Source organism: Salvelinus alpinus, chromosome 39 (assembly GCF_045679555.1).
Source record: "Salvelinus alpinus chromosome 39, SLU_Salpinus.1, whole genome shotgun sequence".
Taxonomy (NCBI): Eukaryota; Metazoa; Chordata; class Actinopteri; order Salmoniformes; family Salmonidae; genus Salvelinus; species Salvelinus alpinus.
Window position 1 is genome coordinate 823,925 of NC_092124.1, and position 19,387 is coordinate 843,311.

Below are 19,387 nucleotides of genomic sequence, written 5' to 3' on the forward strand. Positions count from 1 at the left end.
ACTTTTATCAACAAGTGTGCATATTTTCTTTATGCGTATTTTAGAATATTCGCATACAAATCTGTCTCCAATTGGATGGATACCTAGCTATAGACATGGACTTTCCTTTCCTCGCAGAATGACCAATCTATATTTCCCCCCTGAATGTTTTTATCTCGAGGAAAATGGTCTTTAGATAATTGTATTTGATAATTGCAAACATCAAAGCTTAATATTGAAAGCCTCAACTATTGCCACATTACATGCTGCAGTCAGCGTTATAGTGAAACAGTCTTTTTGAGAGTCATGTGAGTCCTAGTCTCACCTCAAATGGGACAAACCAAACGCCGAATGCTTGTGTCTGCTCTGCGAGACAAGCGATTTGCCATCAAGTGCACCCATGCGGCCGAGATATCTCGTTGTGAATTGCAGTAGGCTACTGTACACTAGGGGCGGATTTTAACCTCGCAACTCTCGAAGCACCACTAATCTGCGGATGACATTCAGGCATAGACCACTACTGGATTTATTTCCAGAAATTATTTCCGCTATTGAACCGAAAACGTAAAAACAGCAAGGACATTATCAGGCTAGAATAAGACAATAGACAAAACGTATTCGGGTATGACGGTTAAAATGCCGGTTGGCATTGTGTCACTGCACTGGCGTTGCAATTTATTGTAGCTATGCAGACTTTAATACTGCATTTGCCCACAGATTCCATCCACCAGTACTGCCTGACATTATCCACGAGCGTGTCCGGGTAGTCTATTGCAGTCATTTTTGCTTAAACGGTTTGTAGGGGACAAAACATGTGGGAATCTAATGTTGACAACTAAGCTGTTTTGGGAGATATTTTATATCGGCCAAATATTATCGGCGAGATACAGTGAGTATGGCATGTGTGTTATGACATTTGTATCTAACGGGTATGTTTTAATTTGATGCAGTGATGCGAGTTGCGGTAAATAAAGCCGTTCCCCCATAACACGCATGCGTCCTAACAGGTGTAAATTGCACGATATGCAATGGCATCTGAAGTAGCCCTATGCATGGTAGAAAAGACCCCTCATGTTCGTGTAAACCCCTCGCTATTTAGAATAATACAATGCATCCAAGGATGGAGAATTATAGGCTAAATGAAATCATATCAAGTTTTAGGTTATAATTATAGGGCTATGATACGGATCCTTTTTCTATTTGAAGAATACACCACATGTGCAGATAAGCAAATGTAATCATATTTGTTCATGTCTATTCTATTTGCTTGTGATTATTCCGGTTTATATGTATTCCACTTTTTGGTCACAACATGGGCTGGATACACTTGTCTAGATACCAGGTTTGGGCTCAATTCGAATTGAAGGCAGTGTATCTAGTGTATACAGTAAACATTTTGTACATTTTGTAAATATGTGATCGTTACAAGCAAAAACATCTCATTTGCAAATAGTAGAAGTAAGGACAAACATGGGTCAACTACAGGTGCAGTCAGATATTATGCTAAAATGAGTGATGGCAAACAGAATGTGAAAGGATAGTTCACCGAAAACACATCTCATTTCATGCATAACATAAATTAATGTATCGATAGGTGGGATGTTCTGTCATGTTGCTTATTCCTATCCAAACCTTTCAGATCTGCATTAGTGCCTAACAGGTTGTTTCTGGACAAGTCTATAGCTTTTTAAAACCAAGCAGCAGCCCCTACATCTAGGTAGTTATGAGGCAATATGGCTAGAAGTAGGTTTGTAGAGCACTTTGGGTTGGGATTTGCTTTTCTTAATACAGGGCTTTCTATACTATTATTAGGAGGTATTGGTTGCATCCCAAATGGCACCCCCATATAGTGCCCTATGGGTCCTGGTCAAAGTAGAGCACTTCAAAGGGAATAGGGTGCCATTTGGGACACAGCCACACTATTAATGGGAGGTATACTTCTTCCTGCTCATTGTTTCCATGGCACATCTGAGATCTGACTACAGTTGAAGTCGGAAGATTACATACACTTAGGTTGGAGTCATTAAAACTCATTAAAACTCATTTCAACCACTCCACAAATGTCTTGTTAACAAACTATAGTTTTGGCAAGTCGGTTACTTTGTTCATGACACAAGTAATTTTTCAAACAATTGTTTACAGACAGATTATTTCACTTATAATTCACTGTATCACAATTCCAGTGGGTCAGAAGTTTACCTATACTAAGTTGACTGTGCCTTTAAACAGCTTGGGAAAATTCCAGAAAATTATGTCATGGCTTTAGAAGCTTCTGATAGGCTAATTGACATAATTTGAGTCAATTGGAGGTGTACCTGTGGATGTATTTCAAGGCCTACCTTCAAACTCAGTGCCTCTTTGCTTGACATCATGGGAAAATCAAAAGAAATCATCCAAGACTGCAGAAAAAAATTGTAGACCTGACCATCGTTATGTCTGGAGGAAAAAGGGGGAGGTTTGCAAGCCGAAGAACACCATCCCAACCGTGAAGCACGGGGGTGGCAGCATCATGTTGTGGGGGTGCTTTGCTGCAGGAGAGACTGGTGCACTTTACAAAATAGATGGCATCACGAGGAAGGAAAATTATGTGGATATATTGAAGCAACATCTCAAGACATCAGTCAGGAAGTTAAAGCTTGGTCGCAAATGGGTCTTCCAAATGGACAATGACCCCAAGCATACTTCCAAAGTTGTGGCAAAATGGCTTAAGGACAACAAAGTCAAGGTATTGGAGTGGCCATCACAAAGCCTTGACCTCAATCCTATAGAAAATGTGTGGGCAGAACTGAAAAAGCGTGTGCGAGCAATGAGGCCTACAAGCTGACTCAGTTACACCAGCTCTGTCAGGAGGAATGGGCCAAAATTCACCCAACTTATTGTGGGAAGATTGTGTAAGGCTGGCCAAAACATTTGACGCAAGTTAAACAATTTAAAGGCAATGATACCAAATACTAATTGAGTGTATGTAAACTTCTGACCCACTGGGAATGTGATGAAAGAAATAAAAGCTGAAATAAGTAATTCTCTCTACTATTTTTCTGACATTTCACATTCTTAAAATAAAGTGGTGATCCTAATTGACCTAAGACAGGGACTTTTTACTAGGATTAAATGTCAGGAATTGTGAAAAACTGAGTTTAAATGTATTTGGCTAAGGTGTATGTAAACTTCCGACTTCAACTGTATATTGTCAGACAGAAGGATAATAACCATCAAATATTATAGAATATAAACTATTATGTGTTATATACAGTAGCAGTGTCTTTATGGATTAGACACACTAAAGTGATAGTCCATAGGCAACTGTTAGAGAAGAGGATGAGAAAAGTTTACCGGTAAGACTTTGCATTAATTTGCACTTATACCTGTGTATTACTGTACTTACTACAATAACAACATTGTAATAACATATTGTTTTAGTAATGCTTTACAATCACGTAGGGATAGAGATGGAGTTCAATATAGAATAAAGTGTAATTACAGTGTTATTACACTCATATAAGAGCAACCTAATGTTTTATAATGTGCTTATGGGTTACCTACCTGTAGGATATTAGGTATATTACTTGGGTCGAGGCCTAATCCTACTTCATATGGAATTAATTCTGTGGATTCCTGGAAAGCATCATGACTCGGCAGCATCACAGCTCAGCAACAAGAACAATAACCTGTCCTGTCTGTAATGTTTCAGAGTGCAGGGAAACTGGGTTTTGGTCAATTTGAATTGAAGGCAGTCAATTCAGAAAGTGATTAAAAAAAAATAAAAAAAACATTGAACAATTTTTGAAATGTATATACTATATATTAAAAAGTATGTGGACACCCCTTCAAATTAGTCAATTCGGGTATTTCAGCCACACCTGTTGCTGACAGATGTATAAAATCTAGCAGACAGCGATGCAATCTCCATAGACAAACATTGGCAGTAGAATGGCCTTACTGAAGAGCTCAGTGACTTTCAATGTGGCACTGTCACAGGATGCCACCTTTCCAACAAGTCAGTTCGTCGAATCTCTGCCCTGCTAGATCTGCCCCGGTCAACTGTAAGTGCTGTTATTGTGAAGAGGAAACATCTAGGAGCAACACCGGCTCAGCAGCGATGTGGTACCCACACAAGCTCACAGAATGGGCCCTCCGAGTGCTAATGCGTGTAAAAAATAATCTGTCCTCGTTTGCAACACTCACTCCCAAGTTCCAAACTGCCTCTGGAAGCAACGTCAGCATAAGGACTGTTCATTGGCAGCTTCATGAAATGGGTTTCCATGGCCGAGCAGCCGCACACAAGCCTAAGATCACCATGCGCATGATGGATGTATAGCCATTGGACTCTGGAGCAGTGGTAATGCGTTATCTGGAGTGATGAATCACGCTTCACCATCTGTCAGTCTGACGGATGAATCTGGGTTTGGCGGCTGCCAGGAGAACGCTACCTGCCTGAATGCATAGTGCTAACTGTAAAGTTTGGTGGAGGAATAATGGTCTGGGGCTGTTTTTCATGGTTCGGGCTAGACCCCTTAGTTCCAGTGAAGGGAAATCTTAAGGCTACAGCATACAATGGCGTTCTAGACAATCCTGTGCTTCCAACTTTGTGGCAACAGTTTGGGGAAGGCCCTTTCCCATTTTAGCATGACAATGCCCCTGTGCACAAAGCGAGGTCCATACAGAAATGGTTTGTTGAGATTGGTGTGGAAGATCTTGACTGGCCTGCACAGAGCCCTGACCTCAACCACACCGAACACCTTTGGGATGAATTGGAACGTTGACTGCGAGCCAGACCTTATCGCCCAACATCAGTGCCCAACCTCACTAATTATCTTGTGGCTGAATGGAAGCAAGTCCCCCGCAGCAATGTTCCAACATCTAGTTGAAAGCCTTTCCAGAAGAGTGGAGGCTGTTATAGTAGCAAAGGGGGTACCAACTCCATATTGATGCCCATGATGTTCGACGAGCAGGTGTCCACATACTTCTGGTCATGTAGTGTATCTTCTACTTTTCAGTTTATTGAGAAGTCATTGTAAATAGATGCCCTTTTTTCAATTATTGGATTGGAATGTCAGTTTACTTCCAGAATCGACTGACTTCCATTCAAATTGACCACAACCCTGCAGGGAGCCTCATTGGCCTAGTTAGCTAGCTATATGTGCTGTTTTGGCATGGGGAGTATCCAGACTTTCACACAGTCCTAATGGGATTAAATAATGTGATGAAATGCCAGGGGGTACTGTATTTTTCAGTGCTGTGACAACCCGTGACTTGAAAAGCAGCAAATGCCTGTGAACTGGCTGTTGAATCTGTGCCCAAGTAATCTATACAGTTGTAACGTTGTCCACCCAGCTCACATCAATCACAACACAGAGAAGCTATTGCAACCGTAGGCCTAGTCTCTATGGTCACTTACTGTAATTCATCATCTAGATTCTATTTAGGTGTATGTAAAATAAAATCATAAGACTTTGAGAAATGTATAAAGGCATGGAATAAAACAATGGCAGTAACGCAACATGATAGCAGGGGCAATTTTAAGATGTATTTTTATGGGGGGCCATAGGGGGACCAAGCACCAGTCAGGGGTGGCCATGGGAACTCAGGAAACTGTATCACAAATATTGTTGACAATTGGCTTGAACTATGATGCGTTTTATTGAAAAACTGTTTCAACTGTTCATTTGTATCTGCCCCTAATATGTTCAAAAAATCGATTTGAAAATGCACACAGGGAAAATATTAAGTTTGATACATGTTAACTTAAGTGGTAACTCACTGGTATGGAATTTTATCAACCTTTGAAAGCAGTAGGGCAACTCACTTTAAAATGAATGTCAAACAAAAACCAATGATTGCAAAGTTAAACCATACAACTATATGCACAATTAATACTTTTAACAATTCCCAAATGTTTTTTTTGTTTTTTTTACAAAAGCACATTTACTTGAAGGACAGTGCAGATGCAAAGTTTGGTAACAGAATGACGGTTTGTGCTGTTTGTGCCGTCATTGCCCAAAGTTTTTTTTAAAGCCAATGATTTGTCCCATCTCTCTTCCTCTCTTTAGACTTGGTCCCATTGTCATTCAATGTCCAATAGTGCTATTCAAAAGCTTCCTTATGGATCAGCCTGGAAATGACTTCAATGGATATTTTTGGAAGTGCGAGGCAGGGATGTAATGGATTGGTCCCATGGCCTGCTAGCTCCCTCTTCCCAGTATGTCCAGCTGTGGCAAGCCTCCCCCACTCTCCGGAGAAGGTAAACAACAGCTCCCATCACACAAGTCACTAAATCCTACCTAACCCAATGTCTGATCATAACCAGTGGCCAAGTGCTATTCACTCTCTATGTAACGATTCTCTAATTCCTCCTCCTCCTCGGACGAGGAGAGGAGAGAGGGATCTGAAGACCAATGTGCAGCGAGGTATGATGACATAACTGATATTTATTGAATTACGAAACGAACACGAAAACACTTGAAAATTACAAAATAACAAACACGACGTAGACAGACCTGAACATGGAACTTACATACAACATGAAGAACGCACGAACAGGTACACGACTACAAACAAACGCTACAGTCCCGTGTGGCACGAACATACATACAGACACAGGAGACAACCACCCACGACAAACAATGTGAAACAACCTCCCTATGTATGTCTCTCAATCAGAGGAAAACGAAAACACCTGCCTCTGATTGAGAGCCATACAAGGTCAATTAAACCTGACACTTAACATAGAACAAACACAGACTGCCCACCCATCTCACGTCCTGACCCACTAAACACAACAATACAAAAGGAAAACAAGGTCAGGAACGTGACACTCTAAGATGTGCATGGACACATAAGGACTTACCCCTCAGGATGTACAGTAAATTCCCAATCTGGCCCTCATACCATCACGGTCACCTAATCATCCCCAGCTTACAATTGGCTCATTCATCCCCCCTCCTCTCTCCTGTAACTATTCCCCAGTTCGTTGCTGTAAATGAGAATGTGTTTTCAGTCAACTTACCTGGTAAAATAAGGGTTAAATAAATCAAATAAATGTATTGTATGATTAAAGTGTACTCTATGGATATATCTCATAACAGCAGTCTTAAACTCCTGGTCCAGGAGCCACATTTGTATATCCAATTCCCATTAGAGCATAACAACAGCTGGTGACTGCTCTCTCCCCAGGGGCAGGCTCTAACTCTCTGGCATGGGTCAAGCTCTTCAAAAAGCCTGGAGCTGTTGGTGGTGGTGGGGGTCTGGGGAAGTCTTATCAGCCTGGGAGCATGTTGTCTCTGGCTCTAACCAAAGGCCTGCTGAACGAACCAGGCCAGAATAGCTGCTTCCTCAACAGTGCCGTACAGGTGAGTGCTAAAACGTGTCAATTTGCAGGTTTATGCAATAGTGTAAACATAGCTTATTTCCTACGGAAGGCTAAGGGGCAAGATTACTACTAAATTAAGATGTGTCCATGCTTTTTTCTATGTAGGATTTAGGTCTACTTTTCATGTAGAACTTCATGTAGGACTAAAACAGTCATAACATTTTATGTTACAGATGTTGTTGGATTAATACACATACATGTGATTTGAATATGATCAGTGCAATGCTGTCATTTCACCTGAACAGGTACTATGGCAGTTGGACATTTTCAGGAGGAGTTTGAGAAAGCTTCCTGGTCATTTTTGTCTAGGGGATGCCTGCATTTTCTGCGCTTTAAAGGTTTGTATATAATATCATCATCACAATACATCTTACACCTAGTTTAATTACTTATTCAAGAGATTCACAAGATGTCCAAGTTCACCATACCACTCATAAAAAATTTAGAATAGTTATTTAGTTTCTATTTAAACAAAAAAAGCCATTGATATTTGAAGATCTTTTAAACACACTGGTTGAATCAATATTGTTTCCACGTCATTTCAATGAAATAATGTTGAACCAACGTGGAATATACGTTGAATTGACGTCTGTACCCAGTGGGCAGAGTTCCAGACCTAGAATTAAGAATTAATTCTAATCCTGGACTGCATTGAACATTCTTTTTAGTCCCGGACTGAGCTGAATCTGGGTCCAGGAAACCGGCTCTTAGAGACTTGATAATTAAGGCAATGTACAGTACCCCTCTCCCCTCAATTCTCTACAACGCTTTTTCCCCCTGCAGAGTATTTTCAGCCAGTTCCAGCAGAGCCGAGAGCGAGCGTTGCCTTCGGATAGCCTGCGCCACGCCCTCGCCGAAACCTTTAAGGATGAGCAGCGCTTCCAACTTGGCCACATGGACGACGCTGCAGAGTGCTTTGTAAGTCTAGAACCGTAGCACTTTCTTTTTTAGCGATCAAAATGTCATATCAGCCTTTTTTATTGAACTGAAGCAGTTTCCCAAAACTCTCCCAAAAGTAATTTTGCAACCCTAACCCAGAACAAATATACCTGATTCATCTAGTCACTTAACCAGTTAAGTCGGCTGTGCTAGTTCTGGAATAAATCAAATAAGTGGAAACGGCTGGGAGTACTTTAAGGAGAGGTTTGGGAAGCACTGAGCTAAAGGAACAGAAGCTAGGAGGTCAGAGGGAATTTTCTGCTTAGCACACACAAGGATATACCTCCAACTGAGGTATTTGGGGATTCTCCTAGAGCCGTCCAATGGTACCATCTTACAGTAGCTGAAGACCATAATAACCCTATTCAACCAAAAGGGAAGTCAGGAAGACGCCAGGGTAAAACGAGACTACATTTCTCCTGTGCTGTAAAAATATGTTTATAATTTTGGGCAGTTGATTTTGTCTTTCCATGACATAGACGGACCAGGTGAATCCAGGTGACAGCTATGATCCCTTATTGATGTCACCACTTCAATCGGTGTAGATAAAGGGGAGGAGACAGGTTAAAGAAGGATTTTTAAACCTTGAGACAATTGAGACATGGATTGTGTATGTATTTGTATTTGTTAGGGATCCCCATTAGCTGCTGCAAAGGGGTACATATAACGCATACAACAATATTACAATGTACGTGTGTGTGGAGTGTGTGTGCTCGTGCCTGTGTGCATATGCGTTTGTCTGTACGTGTGTGTGTCTCTTCACACTACCCGCTGTTCCATAAAAATAAAAAAATCTGTTTTTTAAATCTGATTCTACTGCTTTCATCAGTTACCTGATGTGGAATAGAGTTCCATGTAGTCATGGCTTTATATAGTATTGTGCACCTCCCAGTCTGTTCTGGAATTGTGAAGAGACCTCTCGTGGGATATGCATGGGTGTCCGAGCTTTGTGCTAGTAGTTTAAACAACTCGGTCCATTCAGCTTGTCAACACCTCTTACAAAAACAAGTAGTGATGAAGTCAATCTCTCCCCCACTTTGAGCCACGAGAGATTGACATGCATATCATTAATGTTAGCTCCCCGTGTACATTTAAGGGCCAGCCGTGCTGCCCTGTTCTGAGCCAAAGTCCCTCTTTGTGGCACCTGACCACACGACTGAACAGTAGTCCAGGTGTGACAAACTAGGGCCTGTAGGACCTGCCTTGTTGATAGTGTTGTTAAGAAGGCAGAGCATTGCTTTATTATAGACGGATGTGTGCCATTCAGAGGGTGAATGACCAAGACAAAAGATTAAAGTGCCTTTGAGCGGGGTATGGTAGTAGGTGCCAGGCACATCGGTTTGAGTGTGTCAATAACTGCAACACTGCTGGGTTTTTCACGCTCAACAGTTTGCTGTGTGTATCAAGAATGGTCCACCACTCAAAGGACATCCAGCCAACTTGACAAAACTGTGGAAGCATTGGAGTCAACGTGGACCATCATACCTGTGGAATGCTTTCGACACCTTATAGTCCATGCTCCGACGAATTGAGGCATGGACTACAAGTGCAACTCCATATTAGAAAGGTGTTCTTAACGTTTTGTACACTCAGTGTACACTGTTATGTTTCTACTCGCAGATATGTGTATCAGGATAGTTTGGGCTACAGATGCTAAGGATGTAATGGAAAACAGTGACTTCAGATGTCTGACCTCATTTTGTTTAATTCTTGGTGCACAAGGAGAACATTCTGGAGAGGATTCACCTGCACATAGTTTCTGACACGGCGACTGAGGCCTGCACATCCAAGTCCTGCATTACCCACCAGAAGTTTGCCATGACACTTTATGAACAGGTCATGTGATTTATTTAATCCACTGTTGATTGGAAAGAGGGAAAAGGAGAGACATATAGACTAATGGGTAACACTCTATTTAAGGGATACAGGTATAATGCATCGTGATACGTTCATAATGCATTATAAGCCTTACCATCAGTATCTATGAAGTGTTTATAATGTGTTATCATCTTATAATGAAACAGCTATTTTCAGCCATTTTCAGCCATTTCACAAATTTCCATATAAAAAGATGTAGCATTTTATAAGTTAATTTCTAAAGCATTTATAAGGACTTATACATACATGAAACAAGTAATAATACACTATAACTGTATGCCCTAAGTAAAGTGTTACCCAATAGTGACATACTTACTAACAACAAAAAGATTGTAAAACCAAGTCAATTCAATAGATCTTTATTGTCCCCGTAGGGGAATTCACCTAAGAAAGACATATACTGTACATGCATAAATAAAAGCATACATACAGCATAAATTAGATTTTGCCAAATATACGGTATATATTTGACCCGAAAGCCAATCTGATAAGGCCTATACACATATCATCGGATTTCCAATTTCAACTTTCTGTTAGTTATTCTGTTATTTTAATTTGACATGCAACTTTGTTTTTCTCCCCCTGCAGTTTGTATGTCGTAGTTGTGGCGCCTCGTCGGACCACCTTCCTTTCACAGAGTTAGTGCATTATGTCTCCACCACAGCACTATGGTAAGTACTTCCTCTAAGAAACTTGACAAACAGAACTAAATCTTTGCTCTGAGCCAAAGGGGGATTTTCTGGTGAGATGGCGCTGAACTGGATAGCTGCCGTCTTACGGGCTCCTGATATTGTGTTTTTTTTACGCTGATCTTAACTTATTTCCACCATCATTTCCAGTGACCGAAAACAGCTTCTGGACATCAGAACAGCCATCACTAACCTCAATTTAGATGAAGATCTCTACTTCAACGAGTCGGCAGTTCTGGACGTTATGCTTACCCCGGACCAGGCCCTGATTGTTGGCGAACGTACAATCACTAGAGAACAAACTGGACGAGCTCCGTTCGAGACTATCCTATCAACGGGACCTGAAGAACTGTAATATCCTATGTTTGTTGAAGTCGTGACTGAACAAGAACTTGGATAATATACACCTCGCTGGCTTTTCCATGCATCGTCAAGATTGGACGGCAGCTTCGGGTAAGATGAGAGGGGGTCAATTTCACGCCATATGTATTGAATTCAAAATAAAATAAATTGTGAACATGACAAATAAAGTTGAGAATGTAAACGTTACGGGTGAAATAATGGATGTTGAAATCAAAAACCAAACAACAAAAATAAGACATCAAAAGCAAAACCCCAAAACATATCATTTTAAAGCGAGAGCAAAACTCTATGACAAATTATTTAAAAATATATTTGAAAACGAATGCAAAAATCGTTTTCGGTTAAACTTTCCCAGCAACCAATCCTATTGAATACATTTTTCCTACGTTCTTGCCTGCATGTACTGGAGTATTGTCATGCTGAAACAGGAAAGGGCCTTCCCTTTGCCACAAAGTTGGAAGCACAGAATCGTCTAGAACAGGGCAAAGGCCGGCCCGGGCCCGCGACCTGATTCAATACCGCCCGCGGAATCATGCTCAGATCACATAAAGAATTTGCGATAGTAAAGTTTTGAAAAACAAATTTGTTGTTCAAATTAAAAGCCCAATGAATACTCGCCTTTGTGCAATGAATTAACTCCCACCACTTGTGAGACATTTATTTTGAAGGCACGTATAAATAACAACTGCACGAGGACAGACAGTGACTGACAGGCTGACACACACGTCACAGTTATAAATAGTAGCTAGCTATAAATTGCCAAAAAATTTTAAAAAAGGAAAGTAGACAATGAATGTCGGGTGTTCCAGCAAGAGTGGACATCAAAATATTTCTTTATTGAGGTATCAGGGAAAGCTGTGTGCTTAGTGTGCAAAGAGAGCATCGCTGTCTTGAAAGACTACAATTTGTCCTGACACTTCCAGACGAAGCATGCAGAGAAATATAGGAATATGTCTTCTGAGCAGAGGGCAAGTGCATCGAAAGAGTTACTTTCTCAGTTGCAAAAGCAGCAAGGACTTTTCACAAAACTGCATTCAGCAAACGACGGAATTGCGAGAGCTAGCTGTGTACCGTCTCACAAAATTGCTAAACATAGCAAGCCATTTAGCTGAGCGTGAATTGATTAAATACTGTTTAATTGACTCTGCAGCAATACTTTGCCCCGACAAGAAAGAGCTGTTTGAAAATGTTTCCCTGTCAAGACGATATGGCGTGTTGAGGACATCACAGAGAATATGGAACAACAGTTGAAAGACATGGTAAAGAATTTCACCTATTTCTCCTTGGCCCTGGATGAGAGCAGTTGATATTCTTATGAGGTATAACCCCAGACTTTTAAATTACAGAGGAGCTTGCTTCAGTGCAGTCAATGAAGAGCACAACCACAGGGAAATATTTTTTGGAGGAGGTTAATAAGTGTGGCAAAGCTGGGACTGAGGTTTGAAAGTTATCCAGTGTAACCACTGATGGGTGCCCATACTTGACAGGAAAAACGTTGGCCTTTTGAAAAGGATACAAGATCAAGTAGCTAAGCTGAACCGAGATCAGAAAATTATTTTCCTGCATTGCATTATTCATCAGGGGGTGCTCTGTAAATGTGTTCTGAAAATGAGCCATGTTGTGGATACAGTCACTAAAGTGCTAAACTTCGTAAGAGCAAAATCGTTAACCCACAGGCAGTTTGTCTCACTGTTCAAATCAAATCAAATCAAATTTTATTAGTCACATACACATGGTTAGCAGATGTTAATGCGAGTGTAGCGAAATGCTTGTGCTTCTAGTTCCGACAATGCAGTAATAACCAACAGTAATCTAACCTAACAATTCCACAACTACTACCTTATACACACACACAAGTGTAAAGGGATAAAGAATATGTACATAAAGATATATGAATGAGTGGTGGTACAGAACGGCATGGCAAGATGCAGTAGATGGTATAGAGTACGGTATATACATATGAGATGAGTACTGTAGGGTATGTAAACATAAAGTGGCATAGTTTAAAGTGGCTAGTGGTACATGTATTACATAAGATGGCAAGATGCAGTAGATGATATAGAGTACAGTATATACATATGAGATGGGTAATGTAGGGTATGTAAACATTATATTAAGTGGCATTGTTTAAAGTGGCTAGTGGTACATTTTTACATAATTTCCATCAATTCCCATTTTTAAAGTGGCTGGAGTTGAGTCAGTATGTTGGCAGCGGCCGCTAAATGTTAGTGGTGGCTGTTTAACAGTCTGATGGCCTTGAGATAGAAGCTGTTTTTCAGTCTCTCGGTCCCTGCTTTGATGCACCTGTACTGACCTCGCCTTCTGGATGATAGCGGGGTGAACAGGCAGTGGCTTGGGTGGTTGTTGTCCTTGATGATCTTTATGGCCTTCCTGTGACATCGGGTGGTGTAGGTGTCCTGGAGGGCAGGTAGTTTGCCCCCGGTGGTGCGTTCTGCAGACCTCACTACCCTCTGGAGAGCCTTACGGTTGTGGGCGGAGCAGTTGCCGTACCAGGCGGTGATACAGCCCGACAGGATGCTCTCGATTGTGCATCTGTAGAAGTTTGTGAGTGCTTTTGGTGACAAGCCGAATTTCTTCAGCCTCCTGAGGTTGAAGAGGCGCTGCTGCGCCTTCTTCACAACGCTGTCTGTGTGGGTGGACCAATTCAATTTGTCCGTGATGTGTACACCGAGGAACTTAAAACTTTCCACCTTCTCCACTACTGACCCGTCGATGTGGATAGGGGGGTGCTCCCTCTGCTGTTTCCTGAAGTCCACAATCATCTCCTTTGTTTTGTTGACGTTGAGTGTGAGGTTATTTTCATGCAGATCTCCCCTACCTCACATCAGATGTATAGTCTTGTCAAAGCCTTCAAGGGACAAGCCAACAATTTCACCCACCTTCCGACACTACTAGTCTGTTCCCTATCAGATGACCAGCGGTAGAAGAATACATCGCTGCTGCATGCTATGAACGGTGAGTTTTCTTGTCATTTTGAGGATTTCAAAGTGTTGGAAAATGACATGCTGTTGGTTTCCTCTCCTTTCACCTTCAATGTGGATAACGCTCCCACTGACATGCAACTTGAGCTTATCGATCTTCAGCCTGATGCAGTGATTAGAGAACTATTCAAAACAATGTCACTGACGAGGTTCTACGCATCTCTCGATGAACACCAAACTTTCCAAAGATTAGGAGTCATGCTCAGAAGATGTATGTACTGTTTGTGTCAACCTATGTATGTGTACAGATATTTTTGGTGATGAAATATAACACGTCAAAACTGTAATACCTTATTCTTGACGGAGTCGTGGCTGAACGACGACACTATCAACATACAGCTGGCTGGTTATACGCCGCATCGGCAGGATAGAACAGTGGCGTCTGGTAAGACAAGGGGCGGTGGACTATGTATTTTTGTAAATAACAGCCGGTGCACGATATCTAAGGAAGTCTCGAGCTATTGCTCGCCTGAGGTAGAGGTAAGCTGTAGACCACACTATCTACCTAGAGAGTGTCTCTGTATTTTTCGTAGCTGTTTACAAACCACCACAGTCAGAGGCTGGCACTGAGCCACCATTGAATGAGCTTTATTCTGCCATAGTGTCACGTTCCTGACCTGTTTTCTGTTAGTTTTTGTATGTGTTAGTTGGTCAGGACGTGAGTTTGGGTGGGCAGTCTATGTTTTCTGTTTCTATGTTGGTTTTGGGTACCTGATATGGTTCTCAATTAGAGGCAGGTGGTTTTCATCTCCTCTGATTGAGAATCATATTAAGGTAGGTGTTTTCACTTTGTTTGTCGTGGGTGGTTGTCTTCTGTGTCTGTGTATGTTGCACCACACGGGACTGTTTCGGTTTGTTTGTTCGTTTGATGTAGTCCGTTCCTGTTCGTGAGTTCTTCATGCATTTATGTAAGTTCCATGTTCAGGTCTGTCTACGTCGTTTTCTTATTTTGTAGTTTGTTGAAGTGTTTTCGGTTTTCGTCAGTACTTTAATAAACTTCATTATGTCCAAATATCACGCTGCACTTTGGTCCAATCCCTACTCCTCCTCTTCGTCTGAAGAGGAGGAGGACACCCGTTACACATAGGCAAATAAGAAAACCCTCACCCAGAGGCGGCGCTCCTTGTAGCCGGGGACTTTAATTTAGGGAAACTTAAATCCGTTTTACCAAATTTCTATCAGCATGTTAAATGTGCAACCAGAGGGAAAAAAACTCTAGACCACCTTTACTCCACACACAGAGACGCATACAAAGCTCTCATTCTCTCCTCCTGATTCCTGCTTACGAGCTAAAAATTAAAGCAGGAAGCACCAGTGACTAGATCAATAAAAAAGTGGTCAGATGAAGCAGATGCTAAGCTACAGAACTGTTTTGCTAGCACAGACAGGAATATGTTAATGGAAGTCATGGTTTACAGGCAATATCCACACTGAGCTAAAGGCTAGAGCTTCCGCTTTCAAGGAGTGGGACTCTAACACGGAAGCTTATAAGAAATCCCGCTATGCCCTCCAACGAACCATCAAACAGGCAAAGCATCAATACAGGACCAAGATCGAATTGTACTACACCGGCTCTGACGCTCACCGGATGTGGCAGGGCTTGCAAACCCTAACTGACTACAAAGTGAAGCACAGCCGAGAGCTGCCCAGTGACACGAGCCTACCAGACGAGATAAACTACTTCTATGCTCGCTTCGAGGCAAATAACACTGAAATGTGCATGAGAGCACCAGCTGTTCTGGAAGACTGTGTGATGACACTCTCCGCAGTCAATGTGAGTAAGACCTATAAACAGGTCAACAAACAGATTACCAGGACGTGTACTGCGAGCATGCACTGACCAACTGGCAAGTGTCTTCACTGACATTACCAGAACGTGTACTGCGAGCATGCACTGACCAACTGGCAAGTGTCTTCACTGACATTTTCAACCTCTCCCTTTCCGAGTCTGTAATACCAAGCAGACCACCGTAGTGCCTGTGCCTAAGAACACTAAGGTAACCTGCCTAAATTACTACCAACCCGTAGCACTCACGTCTGTAGCCATGAAGTGCTTTGAAAGGTTGGTCATGGCTCACATCAACACCATTATCCCAGAAACCCTAGACTCACTCCAATTTGCATACCGCCCCCTATAGATTCACAGATGATGCAATCTCAATTGCACTCCACACTGCCCTTTCCCACCTGGACAAAAGGAACACCTATGTAAGAGTGCTATTCATTGACTACAGCTCAGCGTTCAACACCATAGTGCCCTCAAAGCTCATCAATAAGCTAAGGACCCTGGAACTAAACACCTCCCTCTGCAACTGGATCCTGGACTTCCTGATAGGCCGAAACCAGGTGGTAATGGTAGGTAACAACACATCTGCCACGCTGATCCTCAACACTGGGGCCCCTCAGCGGTGTGTGCTCAGTCCCCTCCTGTACTCCCTGTTCACTCATGACTGCACAAACAGGTACGACTCCAACACCATCATTAAGTTTGCCGATGACACAACAGTGGTAGGCCTGATCACCGACAATGATGAGACAGTCTATAGCGAGGAGGTCAGAGACCTAGCCGTGTGGTGCCAGGACAACTAACCTCTCCCTCAACGTGATAAAGACAAAGAAGAAGATTGTGGACTACAGGAAAAAGAGGACCGAGCACGCCCCCATTCTAATTGACATGGCTGCAGTGGTGCAGGTTGAGAGCTTCAAGTTCACCAACAAACTAACATGGTCCAAGCACACCAAGACAGTCGTGAAGAGGGCAAGACAAAGCCTATTCCCCCTCAGGAGACTGACAAGACTTGCCATGGGTCCTCAGATCCTCAAAAGGTTCTACAGCTGCACCATCGAGAGCATCCTGACTGGTTGCATCACTGCCTGGTATGGAAACTGCTCAGCCTCCGACCGCAAGGCACTACAGATGGTAGTGCGAATGGCCCAGTACATCAATGGGGTTCAAGCTTCCAGCCATCCAGGACCTCTATACCAGGCGGTGTCAGAGGAAGGCCCTAAAAATTGTCAAAGACTCCAGCCACGCTAGTCATAGACTGTTCTCTCTGCTACTGCACGGCAAGCGGTACCGGAGCACCAAGTCTAGGTCCAAGAGGCTTCTAAACAGCTTCTACCCCCAATCCATAAAACTCCTGAGCACCTGATTAAATCGCTACCCAGACTATTTGCATTGCACCCCCCCCCCCCTCTCTCTCTTTTACACCGCTGCCTCTCTCTGTTGTTATCATGTATTCATAGTCACTTTAATAACTCTGCCTACATGTACATATTACCTCAACTAACCGGTGCCCCCAGACATTGACTCTGTACCGGTACCCCCCTGTATATAGTCTAGCTAATGTTATTTTACCGCTGCTCTTTAATTATTTGTTACTTTTATTTCTTATTCTTATCCGTATTTTTTTAAACTGCATTGTTGGTTAGGGGCTTGTAAGTAAGCATTTCACTGTAAGGTCTACACCTGTTGTATTCGGCGCATGTAACTAATAACGATTTAATTTGAAGTCAAGGGACAGATAATCTCTTACTGACTCTCACCTCTCAGCAATCCTGCGCATTGCGACGTCAGAAACAATAGCTGACTTCACTGCTCTAGTCAATGCCCATCAGAGACTTCACTCCTCACACTGATTGAGTAATTTAAATTTAATGTTGAGCTCTCTCTCTCTCGTGTTATTGTGCAGTCCGTTAACAAGAGTTCTATCCGTGGTGCTGAATGCACAGTGTACTTTTCCCTCCATGTAGTTCATTGCATGTTTAATAATGTAAATACCTACCAAAAGGAGAGCGTGGATGTGGTTTATTTATGGTTTATTATGTTAAAGTTAAATAGGTAGCATATCTGGACGTGATTTACAGTAGATATATCTGTCAACACAGTCATATACATGATGTGTAATTCTGTAATATGATTCTGGTCCGCAATGTTATATTCTAATGTGGCCCTCCATGGAAAATTATTGCCCAGGCCTGGTTTAGAATGTCATTGTATGAACTAAGGGGCCTAGCCCGAACCATGAAAAACAGCCACAACCATTATTCCTTCTCCACCAAACTGTACAATTGACACCATGCATTGGGGCAGGTAGCGTTCTCCTGGCATCCGCCAAACCCAGATTTGTCCTTTGGACTGCCAGATGGTGAAGCATGATTCATCACTAAAGATAACGCGTTTCCACCATTCCAGCCGACGCTTGACATTGCCCATAGTGAACTTAGGCTTGTGTGCGGCTGCTCGGCCATGGGAACCCATTTCATGAAGCTCCCGACGAACAGTTCTTGTGTGGACGTTGCTTCCAGAGGATGTTTGGAACTCTGTAGCTACATGCTTCAGCAATCGGCAGTCCCGTTCTGTGAGCTTGTATGACCTAACACTGCGGCTGAGCCGTTGTTGCTCCTAGACGTTTCCACTTCACAATAACAGCACCAGCATGACGGTACCATGTTGAAAGTCACTATGCTCTTCAGTAAGGCCATTCTACTCCCAATGTTTGTCTATGGAGATTGCATGGCAGTCATTTGAAGGGGTGTTCACAAACTTTTGTATATATAGTGCATCTACTTCAATTACCTCATACCCCTGCACATCGACAGCCTCAATTTGTCAGGGCATGGACAAGGTGTCGAAAGCGGTCCACAGGGATGCTGGCCCATGTTGACTCCAATGCATCCCACAGTTGTGTCAAGTTGCCTGGATATCCTTTGGGTGGTGGACTATTCTTGATACAGACGGGAAACTGTTGAGTGTGGAAAACCCAGCAGCGTTGCAGTTCTTGACACACTCAAACAGATGTGCCTGGCAACTACTACCATACCTCGTTCAAAGGCACTTAAATATTTTGTCTTGCCCATTCACCCTCTGAATGGCACACATACACAATCCATGTCTCAATTGTCTCATGGCTTAAAAATCATTATTTAACCTGTCTCCTCCCCTTCATCTACACTGATTGAAGTGGATTTAACAGGTGACATCAATAAGGGATGATAGCTTTCACCTGGTCAGTCTATGTCATGGAAAGAGCAGGTGTTCCTAATGTCTTGTACACTCAGGGTCTAGCAAGTTATCTTTACTCATTGTGTATGTATTCCTTGTGTTATTATGTTTCTATATTTTTCTCTCTGCATTGTTGAGAAAAACCTGTACGTAAGCATTTCAC

The 19,387-nt window shown here is 42.3% G+C and overlaps 1 protein-coding gene across 1 annotated transcript in view; it reads left to right on the forward strand.

Annotated features, from left to right (window-relative positions):
- The first annotated feature begins 413 nt into the window (after positions 1-413).
- LOC139566831 (inactive ubiquitin carboxyl-terminal hydrolase 53-like) overlaps positions 414-19,387 on the forward strand; it is a 47,910-nt gene continuing 28,936 nt past the window's right edge. The window contains exons 1-7 of the mRNA XM_071388148.1: positions 414-868; positions 6,030-6,220; positions 7,153-7,328; positions 7,594-7,686; positions 8,132-8,266; positions 10,010-10,123; positions 10,754-10,836. Coding sequence (XP_071244249.1) covers positions 6,181-6,220; positions 7,153-7,328; positions 7,594-7,686; positions 8,132-8,266; positions 10,010-10,123; positions 10,754-10,836 — 641 coding nt within the window. The 5' untranslated portion in view covers positions 414-868; positions 6,030-6,180. The remainder of the gene's footprint in view (positions 869-6,029; positions 6,221-7,152; positions 7,329-7,593; positions 7,687-8,131; positions 8,267-10,009; positions 10,124-10,753; positions 10,837-19,387) is intronic.